This window comes from Nothobranchius furzeri, chromosome 3 (assembly GCF_043380555.1).
Source record: "Nothobranchius furzeri strain GRZ-AD chromosome 3, NfurGRZ-RIMD1, whole genome shotgun sequence".
NCBI lineage: Eukaryota > Metazoa > Chordata > Actinopteri > Cyprinodontiformes > Nothobranchiidae > Nothobranchius > Nothobranchius furzeri.
The window spans coordinates 50,807,964-50,819,829 of NC_091743.1; the positions used below are offsets into that span (position 1 = coordinate 50,807,964).

Genomic DNA, 11,866 nt, shown 5'->3' on the forward strand with positions numbered 1-11,866 from the left:
TTTGAATTCCTTCTGTGTGTTTGTTATATTGTCTCAGAGAAGGACGTTTCCCAGCCTATCACCTGGCTTGACCCTCCCTCTGTGGTAGTCTACTTTGCCCACGACTAGTCCTCCTAAACAGGAGCATGATGCTGGTAAGTCAACCGTTCTCACCAAGTCTGATGTGAGGAGGAAGTTATTTAGATCATTTTAGTGATTTAGTTGGTTTGATGTGTTGTGATGATGCCTTTCCTTCTATCTTTGCAGAGAGATAACATTTATAAATAGAAAAAATCATGGATTTTTACTGGATTGTGTCAGTAACATTAACAACAACAATAATAATAATATGTGTGTGTTCATTCCTCCTTAATGCCACAGCTGCTGATGCAGTTCGACACCTCACCTTAGTCACATAATGACAGCTTGTCTGCAGGTGGTCATCATCAGGGTGTCATCATCTCAGCGTGACCATCAGACCACAACCATGATCCCATGACCCAAATGATGTCTACTAGATTAGTTCACATCTCAGAAATGTTTGACCCCTTAACGCCTGAATTCGGTTTGAATTCTAACATTTTTTTTTCACTTGTGGATTTTCTTTCAGGTACATGCGGTATTTTGGTTGCATTTGGAGCGAATGCAGGTTTGATGCGTTAAGAGGTTAACAGCTGCTGGTGGCTCGGTGAATCGATAGAAAAACAAGCTGATGTGTGTTAGTCGTCTTTATGAACATTGTGCTTAAAAGTGAGGAAAACGAACAAAAGAAGAAGCATCAGGTCCACAGCATGCAGCTGTCCTGTCTTTGGGAAGCAGGAAAATAAACAATAAGACCTGAAACAGGACCTGAGATCTGTTTCATCCTCCAGTTAATCGCCCACTGTGCTCTATTAAACATTTTTTGTAGAAAAACAGATCATGTTTGGTCATTTTCAGCCATAGCATTTCATTAAGTAGACATGCATTACAGTTTATCGTAACACAAATTTAAATAAATAAAACTGCTGTGACGAGTCATTTGTTTATAAGATTAATCCCTATTTCACTGGTTTTACGTGTGTACGTGGGTTGCATTTACAGCAGATAACTTTGGAATTCCCCTTGGTGCTAAGATACTGTTGCAAGCGTCAAACTGTTGTCTTTTGTGATTTTAAAAGATTTAAATAAAGAAATATTCAGAAAGTCCTTTTTAATGAACATCTCCCACCAACAAAGTGTCTAAATTTTTAATTAAAAGTGTATTTATGTTGTTTATCACAGGCAAGGCAAGGCGGCTTAGTTTCTCTAGGTCCTGTCTGGACATGAGACCTCTGAGTCGTGCTATTTGATGAAGATGATAAAATGCTGATCTAGTTATGGCCTTAATGGAAACAACAAAAAGATGCAGGATACCGACCCTCTAGGACTGAAGTTTGTTTGTTCTTTCCCTGCTCCCACACAGCTGATTCATCTGTGCAGCGGCTCATCAAGCTCTCCAGAAGCCTGTTAATCACCTGCTGATTGAAATCAGGTGTGTAAAAACAGAGAAAACACTAAAACATGTGGAATAGCGGCCTTCTCAGGGCTGAAGTTTGGATAAATAGTTACAAATATTTACCAGATTTGATGATGGGAGTGATTCATGGCCGATAATCCAAGACAAATAAATTTGAATGCGTAATTAGGGTAGTCTTTCTAGACTATAGTTGGGACAGAACGCTGCATCATGTTTGCTAACGGGCGCCCGCAGGTATGAGCATGTGACTCCAGTGTTGCATTCACCGCACTGGATCCCAGTTGTTTTTAGAATTAATCTTAAGATCCTGGTGTTGGCGTGTGAATCTTTATTGGGTTGGCACATTCTTACCTAATGAACATGTTTTTGCCATATGGGCCAACACGCCAGCTGAGGTCGGCGGACCAGCAGCAGTTGGTGGTTCCAAGGAGAAGGTTGAAGCTGAGGGGTGACCGGTCCTTTGCTTTTGCTGTGCCTAGACTATGGAACCAGCTACCTGTCAGTATGAGACGGGCCTCTTCACTTGTGGTTTTTACAGTTTTTCTCTATTGGTTTGGCTCATTTCTTGAAACAGAAACTACATTCTCAAAATAATATGGACACACCTCTAACCCTCTTGGCAAATGTTCACAACAGAATGGCATTTCTCATTCATTTTATCAAACGGCAAATGCCTTAGTACATGTCTCAATTGTCTCAGTGCATCTTTGCAAATGATTAAGTACATGTAGCCTACAGTTATACAGGTAGCCCACATTTAGCACATTTTCCAAATGAATAGATCTAAACTGATTAGTTGATTCTCAGTCCAATGATCATTCTCTCCAAAACCTGTCAGCATGATTTCATTGTATAAGTACTCGCATGCACAACTGTCTGTTCAATTGTCAGAATTGGTCAAGAACAGAACACCATGAATACCATATATGAATTTCTTTGAATATTTGCTACATTGATGACAGTCATTGACAGTCAGGTGATACTAGACTAATGAACGGGGAGTGTCACACACACAGGTGATTACCATGATCGTGTGCTGCCAAACACAGATATATAGAACTTGACCAGCGCCAGTCCAATCTCTGAACATGGAGAGACAAGGCCAAGCAAACGGACAAGGGGAAGTTCTTCCTCAAAGAAGAGGAGGAAGATGAAGAAGAAGAGGAGGACTGAGAATGCGTGGTGGAGGAATAGGGGGAAGAGGGTGAAGACACTGTGCTGTCCAGAATGAAATTCGGGCTGCAATTATAGACCACTGAATACGTCCTTGTTTTTTGATTTTGTGTTCACAATTTACTGTATTACTGTAATGTTCATTTTCTTTTTACATATGTATGAAACTTTCTTTGCGTGTGAATAAAAAATGGTTATAATTTCATTGGTAGTGTGAGTGCAAGCTGTGATGTCAAACCTTGGAGGCTATTCTTTTCGGTTATATTGTTGGTCCTCTGCCATAGGGACAAAACATCTAAACACTTTGTATGGCAGCACTCACACAATGCCAAAGGGACGATGCATTTTGGGGGCACTGACTATTCAGATTAGAAAGAAATGTAGTTTTGACACATGAGTGAACTGTTTTAGGAGAGAAATGAGCTTTTGCAGGTAAACCATGTTGTTGTGATCAGCCATCCAGGTTTATTTTGACAAAAGCACCAAGAATGATGAGAATGTCCGATCTGTGTCGAGAAATGAGCCAAAGCTATTGAGAAGGATCTTTGCCATTTTGGAGACACTGACTGTTTAAATGAGAAAGGGATTTAGATTGAAACCTGAATGAACAGTTTTGGAAGAGATATGAGCTTTTGCAGGTGAGCTATAGTGTTGTGCTAGACTGTAAAAGTGTTTTGCCAAATGGTCTTAGAGGTTGAGAATGTAATTTCTGTTTCAACAAATGAGCCAAACCAATGGAGAAAACCTGTAAGTCTCTTCTCTAGACACACTTTTATCCGCTGGCGTTTAACACTGCCTGGTTGTTCTTATCCACTCTTGTTTGTTTTAAGCTGTGTGTGTGTGTGTGTGTGTGTGTGTGTGTCTGTGTGTGTGTGTGTGTGTGTGTGTGTGTGTGTGTGTGTGTGTGTGGTTTTTTTTTTAGTATGTATTTAGTGTTTTATGTTTGTTTTTAGTGTTTACCTTTGCTGGTTTATCTGTTTTTATCTGCACAGCCCTTTGGTCAACAGAGTTGTGCATAAAGTGCTGTATAAATATAGATGGATTGGATTAGATTACATGTTTGTGTTCTGACCCAGCAGCTTTCCTCTCAGGATTTCTTTATTATACATTTTTCTATCAGTGCTGTACATCCTGAATGAAGTCTCAGCGATCAGAGCTTCCATTTTCACTTGTTTGTAACTTTAGTTGATCATGTGGTCCATTCTGATGTCACATGGTATGTGACTTATCATACATACTCATTCATGGACTGATTTAGCTTGTTCCAGTCTCTGCTGTGTGCTGTTTATTTTTCTTCTTGTCCTTTAGGCTCATTTGGTCAGAAACATTTGACACATTAACCACCAAAGGTTTGTAATCTACATTATCTGCTGTGACTGAGCTGTTGTTCAGCCACACATGACAAGCACAATAAAAATAGGCATCCCCTCATTGGTTGGGCGCCACGCCCAGGGACAAGTCCTGATGCATCATCACTGAAGTGGGGAGCGGTAGGCAGACGATCACAAAACGAACATCAGCACAACTTAGTTTAAGACACATTCTTTAGATAATTCTCCAAATAGCCACAACAGATACCCAACACCACACAGGCACGCCTGTCTTCATGCTCGACTCTTTGTTTACATCTAGAAGGGGACATACAACATTATTCTTGAGTTATAATCATTTTTGTGTTGATACCAGACACATTCATAAAGTTAATATCACAAATTCCCTCTCACACGAAGCTCTCTTAGCAGTTTTATTCTTACCAATTTCAGGACCTTCCAGAATGAGTTATTTCAGGGCTCTGTTGCCTTAAGAAAACAAGCAGCAGTGGAGGAATTTAAGGATCTTGGTGTCTTGTTCACAAATGAGGCAGCTTGGTGCCGCGTCTGCAGTGGTGCGAGCGTTGTACCGATGTGTCGTGTCAATTTACCGGTCGATCTACGTTCCAACCCTCACCTATGGTCATGAGCTATGGGTAGTGACAGGAAGAATGACATCACGGATACAAACGACCAAAATGAGTTTTCTCCACAGGCTGGGATTTTTATAATAACATAAGCCAACTAATAGTTCAAATTTAAAATAGATGATGTGTGTGTGTCCTTTAAGGGTTAAAAATAGTTCTGTCATGTTCTGCGGGTGGAGGTGGCAGACCATGTGTGGTGGTGGGTTCCGGAGGCAGATGAGCAGGCAGACGGATGTAAAAAATAAAAAGCTGTTTATTGAAGGACGGGAGCACAGGACGAACGAACATGCACAACGACAATGAACCGACTAAGACAACAACCAGGAGGGAGGTATAAATACACAAGGGAATCAGGAACACATGGGCAGAGTAATCAGGGACAGGTGAGAACAATTAGGCTAATCAGGGCAGGAGAGACACATTCAGGGAGGCTGGGGCGGATCATGACAGTACCCCCCCCTCAAGGGGCGGATACCAGACGCCCACAAGCCACAAAACACAGGAGACACGAACGAAGACCAGACCAGGGCACACATGACAAGGGCACACAGAAGACGAGACCAGGGAACAAGGAACACCATCCAGGCTGCGGAGCAGGGGCCTCTTGGTTCAGGCGGCACTCCGTCTTACGACCAATCAGACGTGTCCAAGAACTCAGTCCAGGGAAACTCGGACTCGTAGACTTGGGCACAGGGGACACGTAGACTTGGACGTGGGCACGTAGAGTGGGCACGTAGACTTGACTTGACTGGACACGATGACTTGACTGGACACGATGACTTGACACGATGACTTGACTGGACACGATGACTTGACTGGACACGATGACTTGACTGGACACGAACACTTGACTGGACACGAACACTTGACTGGACACGAACACTTGACTGGACACGAACACTTGACTGGACACGAACACTTGACTGGACACGAACACTTGACTCCAGGAACACAGGACACCAGGAACACAGAGACGAACTGCAGCAGCAGGCGTGGGACCCAGCAGGAACTGCAGCAGCAGGCATAGGCCCCAGCAGGAACTGCTGCGTGGAGAACCTGCAGGCACAGAACCTGCAGGCGTGGACCAGGAAGTGGTTGAGTAGCGGGAGCGACGCGTGGAAGTCCAGCTCGGCGGCAGGTACTCGACATCCCAATCAGAGCAGGTGCACATCCTATCTGCTGGGTCCATCAGCGGAGGCTCGGGTGAAGGGAAGCCGGAGAAGAGCGGGGAGACCAGCCCTACCACACCGGAGAATAATGGCGTGCGTAGGGGGTGTAATTCCCTTGAGGCTCCAGGATCCGCGGCTTCAGGAGAAGAACGGGACGGGGCAAAAAACAGCTGGAGGAGAACGACCCTGGCCACCCCGAAGATAAATAGGATGCGCCAGGATCTCCCAGAGGAACTTCGACCACCCCGAGAACAGGTAGGATGCGCCGAACACAAACTCCAGGCCAGAAATCTCCCACAACTGAAAGGGACAAAAAAGAAAAAAATAATCCTCCAGGAACAGATGTGTTAGCTCACCACAGGTCCAGGTTTGGTCGGTTCATTCTGTCATGTTCTGCGGGTGGAGGTGGCAGACCATGTGTGGTGGTGGGTTCCGGAGGCAGATGAGCAGGCAGACGGATGTAAAAAAAATAAAAAGCTGTTTATTGAAGGACGGGAGCACAGGACAAACGAACATGCACAACGACAATGAACCGACAAAGACAACAACCAGGAGGGAGGTATAAATACACAAGGGAATCAGGAACACATGGGCAGAGTAATCAGGGACAGGTGAGAACAATTAGGCTAATCAGGGCAGGAGAGACACATTCAGGGAGGCTGGGGCGGATCATGACAAGTTCAAAACTCTGCATTCACATTTAAGATTCACAGAAGAAAACACTGAAAATATTATCAGTTCATCATTAGTTTATTAATATTGACAAAGCGCACTTTGTGACACTTAGTAGGATGTTGTACCATATTTTTTGTTTATAAACAACACAAACAATCAACACTTAAGTCTATGTGACGTGTTTAATAACTCAATTATTTAGATCTCTGAATGACCCATATGACATATGGATCCATGTGCGTCTTTAATAAAAGTTTATGAAAGTAATTTTCTTTAGATGTTGACAAAAATAAACAAATGCTTGCAAAAAGCCTTTGTTTAGTAATAATGATGACATCACAACGTTTTCATGGAGCATTTGTTATAATAAAGTGTTCGAAAGCAGCAGGTGACTTGTGTTTGCTTTCATGCAATTCACATTAGACATGAGACGAAGGATAAACAATGACAATAACAGACACATGTCAACAACAACAAACACACATAATGTAAGGTTCTCCGATCCGAGCAGCAAAGTGGAGCCAGGATCATGGTCACAATCATGTCAAGTGTAGTTTGCAAGCTCATATTCTGCTTTTTGGGTACAACGTGTAATTATAGTTTTAATTTGAATCCATGCTTTTGGTCAACATTATTATTTAACACTTAAGAATTGTTTCACATTAGCCTACTGCTGTGATGCTGTTGCCCCCTGCAGTCAGACATCACATGGTGTCACAGAACAGTGTCACACCATAAACGGATTCTATACCGAGTTAAATCTGGATGCTGAAAGCCTGACGCAGGCACAGGGCCGATTCTGAAGGGATGTCCTGCATACTGAGCTCATTTCCTTCCAGCCGCAGCGTTCTCAGTTTGGAGAAGTTTGTCACGTCCACGATGGCGCAGAAGCTTCCCAGAGTGAACTCTGCAGCAAGACAGAGTGGGGAACGGATTTAGCCATTGCTTCAGTAAAAAGTGCAAAGGAGTGACTTTACAGGAAGTAACGTCGGTGTTGCAGCTTCATAAACGAGGTCACGCGGATTACCTTTGATCTGATTGGCTTGCAGATACAGGTGCTGCAGGGTGGTGCTGACAGAAGGAATTCTCTCCAGTTTGTTGTAGCTCAGGTCCAGCTCCACCAGCCCTGTCACGTTAAAGGTGTTGGGGGGGATGCCCTTGTCTGTCAGCTGGTTGTGGGCCATCCTGACGTACTGCAGCTGAGCTAAACCACCCAGGAAGCCTACAGGCAGGGAGTTGATGGAGTTGGACTCCAGGTAGAACTGGTGCAGCTGTTCAGGAAGAGCATCTGGAACCTGGGAGAGACACTTTTGCTCAGGATGACGTGTTCCTAAAGAACAACTTAAGATATGAAGAAGAGTTGGACTGAACCTTTGTCAGCTTGTTGCCACTGATGTCGAGCAGTGTGAGTGACTTCAGAGTCTTCAGCGATGTGGTCATGTCTGTGATAGCATTGTCCTGAAGATGTAGGATGGTGAGGTTATCCATTCCATCTAACTCTGCAGGCGTTACCTAGACAACAGCAGGAATCAAAGCCTTTTTTTCTACTTGGCATGCATCTGAAACAGGAAAACGCTCGATTACAGAAAACGTTTACCTTTTCGATCATGTTGTGGTTGACTCTCAGGTCTCGTAGGGAGCGAGGAAGATTGGGAGGGATGCTTGTCAGATTGTTGTGTTGTAAATATAAACGCTCCAATCCGTCCGTCTTCAAAAATACCTACACATTGTACCACAATTAAACATATGTAAATAAAATGATTAAACATTTGTCATTGCAAAAATGAAGAGTTAAATCACAGAAACATGTTTATTTATGTTTTGGTGAGAGTGGATGAATGTTGTAGACTGAAGAAACCTTTAACTCGTGCAGAGACAGCGAGCAGAAACACATTTACACATTTTAATGAGCAGCAGCTGAGCTTCTAACAACCTAATGTGCAGACTGATAGTTGGAGACCATTATCAGAGCTTGTAATGTGTTAAGATTGTTCAACAAGATGCTGGAAAAGATGCTTTTGGTATTTGAAAGCTAAATAAGAAGCAGAAAATCATCAAGTTGTTGGTTAATTACAAAGCCTGCCTGACTCGGTTTGATTACATCTCCTTCTTATCCTGAACTAATCAATCGAAGAGAAGATTCAGATGTTTTAAAATGGGTTTCTTTGGAAAGGTCATGAATATTTTACTCGTTGTGTTGCTGCTGTTTTGGCCAGACAGACAGACAGACAGACAGACAGACAGACAGACAGACAGATGATAGATAGATAGATAGATAGATAGATAGATAGATAGATAGATAGATAGATAGATAGATAGATAGATAGATAGATAGATAGATAGATAGATAGATAGATAGATAGATAGATAGATAGATAGATAGATAGATAGATAGATAGATAGATAGATAGATAGATAGATAGATAGATAGATAGATAGATAGATAGATAGATAGATAGATAGATAGATAGATAGATAGATAGATAGATAGATAGATAGATAGATAGATAGATAGATAGATAGATAGATAGATAGATAGATAGATAGATAGATAGATAGATAGATAGATAGATAGATATAGAAAGATAGATAGATAGATAGATAGATGATAGATAGATAGATGATAGATAGATAGATAGATAGATAGATAGATAGATAGATAGATAGATAGATAGATAGATAGATAGATAGATAGATAGATAGATAGATAGATAGATAGATAGATAGATAGATAGATAGATAGATGATAGAGCCTTCCTTCTGTAACTAGCCATTAGCCTGTCAATCCTGACAAAACTAATTGGTTTCTTCAAACTGAGGTCATTTATAGAGTTGGCTAAAACAAGTTTAATGTTAATTGTTCGCCACAGAGTCCCGCGTCAATAGACTGCTTTCAGCCTACTGGTTCCAAATGATGGGGGTTGGGACTCAAAGCTGGGTCAGGAAAGACCCAGGAAGTCTTGAGATGATGTCAATGGCACTTTACTGCTAATTGTTTTATAGAAATAAGATCAGTAGCTGGGACAGAAAATAAAATATAATCAAGTGGTTTGCAACTCTGTCCCATATCATGCTACTTAATACACATTACTTCAATATTACCCACACATCAGGTAAATGTATTATTAGTAATGCTGGTGTAGTTTGACCAGGATTCATGGTAACAAATCTCATTTACTTTTGTTTCATGTTTCAAAGGCTGGCAAGTCAGGAACCATTAAAAACAATCTCATCATCACTGAAGAATGCTTATTTACTGAGCAGTCTTTCACTCGGTTGGACATCTTTGAGCCCACTTCAGTAAATAAAGGATGGCATGTACCTTCTGGTCAATGGCATCAGAGGTCAGCTGGTTGTGATGCAGCAGGAGCCACACCAGGTTGGTTGCATTGACCAGAGCTGAGTCGGGCAAAGAAGTGATGGCGTTGTTTTGCAGGTACAGGTACTTGATGCGGGATGGGATGGAAGGCATGGCTGTCAGGCCCCGCCCATCACAGTACATTGCAATGGGGAAGGAGGGGGGGCAGTCACACTCATCAGGACAGGTCCCTCCTCTGGTGTCTGCATGCAAGGAGCCAAAATACTGTTCCTGTCTGTGCCGGTGAAACAGCCAGCCCAAAGGGTCCGGGGGACGGGAGAGGCAGAGGGGAAGCAGGATGGACAGCAGAAGTACAATTTCCAGACGTGTGCTCATTTTGATTCGGATCTTCACTGCTGTCGAATAAAATAATGATCCACATGAGTCATCACAATGGAAGAAAATGCATTTGTCTAAAAATACACATGCTGGAATGATTTATGATTAAAACAACTGTTGTTTAAGAATGGATAAAAACAACTAAAGATGTTGGAGAGCATTAAATGCTTCTATAGCTCAACAGCTGAGGTTCATTGAAGACCTTGTTGTCTAAATCGTTAGAGGTCTTAATCCACAGGAGAGCTAGGAGAACATGGACAACTTGGCCTGAACTCCAGATTTGGATATGCTTCCTCAGAACTAAAATAGATATGCTTATATGTGTTTTCTACAGTTAAGTGACATAAGTATTTAATTTTCTAAAGTAAATTTTACAATAATAACCAAAAGCCTAAGAAATAACACACACAAGCACACACCCTTACCTGATCAGAGTCTGGCCCGCCTTGTCCCTGCTCTCTCAGGAATCGAGGGGACCCTGAAGAACTTAGAAAAAAATCTTCTCTCCTCCCTGCTCTCCCTTCCGTCGTGCCAGCCTTCACTCCTCCCCTCGGTCTGTTTTGCATCTGTTCGTTACTTCCACCCCTCCGTCCAGTCGGAGGCGCCCCCATTGTGCTGGTCTCGGAGAGCCTAGCACCCCACATGTGACTGATGAGAGGTGCAGCGAGTGTGAAAGATTGTTCCCATCTGTGTGCCCCCCCGACCCCCCCCCCCCCCCCCCCATTCTCTCATTTTTAGTGGGAACCCTGCAGTTTTATAACGGTGGGCAGATTTACAGGATTAGATTTTAATGAATCTCATTAGTTTTTCTTGTCTTTCTGAATATAACTGACTGAAGTTAACACAACATCTTATTTCATTAGAACACCTTACGTAAAGTCAACAGAAGCGTTGGTGTAACATGCAAACACACACGACAGAACATCCATCCTAATGTGATTATGAAAGCAAAAACTAATTTTGTGATTTTTATCGCAGTAATTCTGCTGAATAATGCCTCTTTAAACACTAATACAGACAAAAAGCAAAGTCCCACTCACGTGTGATAATATAGAATGCCGATACACGTTTAAAAAGGAAGCTCCATGAATCACTCCACACTGTGTTTGCTGTAATTAGGTTGTAGGAACAAAGTAGGTGGAGAGGAAGGTAACGTTTGTGGGGAAAAACAACCAACAAGGGACTAAATGGGTATTTAGATGACAGGAGAAATAATGAATCTCTTAAGAATGCAGATATGATAATTACACAAATAAGAAACAGATCTCCCTCTATGTATTTTTTAAAGAATGTTTTTAATGGTTTCTTATGCACAATCAGACGCATGAATTTTTAAACAGTTTTTTTTTCTTTACACTGTTTGCCACTGAGGAATGCAGAATGATAATAAAGAAAGGAAAATGTGATATCTACGCATTCAGAGAAAAATGTATTATAAATAAAGGCATTTTTGGATGATTTTAACTTGTGATTCTACGAAAAATAAATGACTTAGTGTCCTGACAGGCCTACGTTTGAAGAAAAACAAAGCTAAGGCTAACAGCTAGTGTCCACTCAGTCAAGATCAAAGTTTATTAATGCATTTAAAGTAGCTTCAGTCAAAACATTTAGGAATTATTTCTGAAACATTCTGTATATGAATCTTTATACCAACATATTTTCAGAACACATGATTATGTTTGCAGATTTGTTAAGAAATTCCTGCCAGGCTCCTGGAC

General features: G+C 41.9%; 1 protein-coding gene across 2 annotated transcripts; it reads right to left on the reverse strand.

The window, feature by feature from the left end:
- Window positions 1–7,072: 7,072 nt before the first annotated feature.
- fmoda (fibromodulin a) lies at window positions 7,073–10,704 on the reverse strand. 2 transcript variants are annotated; one of them, XM_015959595.3, is made up of 6 exons: window positions 10,574–10,704; window positions 9,774–10,165; window positions 8,049–8,171; window positions 7,823–7,963; window positions 7,479–7,746; window positions 7,073–7,358 (listed from the first exon to the last, which is right to left on the reverse strand). In XM_015959595.3, exons 2-6 carry the CDS (start codon window positions 10,143–10,145, stop codon window positions 7,207–7,209), a joined length of 1,056 nt encoding a protein of 351 aa, XP_015815081.3. In that variant the 5' UTR covers window positions 10,146–10,165; window positions 10,574–10,704; the 3' UTR covers window positions 7,073–7,206. The 2 variants fall into 2 exon arrangements, with proteins under 2 accessions (XP_015815081.3, XP_015815082.3); XM_015959596.3 differs by having other exon boundaries at window positions 9,774–10,162; window positions 10,574–10,685.
- Between the last annotated feature and the right edge of the window lie 1,162 nt (window positions 10,705–11,866).

Excerpts from the sequence above, each read along its gene's own strand:
- fmoda (XM_015959595.3), bottom strand. The coding sequence starts at position 10,145 with ATGAGCACACGTCTGGAAATTGTACTTCTGCTGTCCATCCTGCTTCCC. Across the intron at positions 8,172-9,773 it reads CTGATGCCATTGACCAGAAG|GTATTTTTGAAGACGGACGG; the intron begins GTACATGCCATC and ends TACAATGTGTAG. Across the intron at positions 7,747-7,822 it reads GTGGCAACAAGCTGACAAAG|GTTCCAGATGCTCTTCCTGA; the intron begins GTTCAGTCCAAC and ends TGTCTCTCCCAG.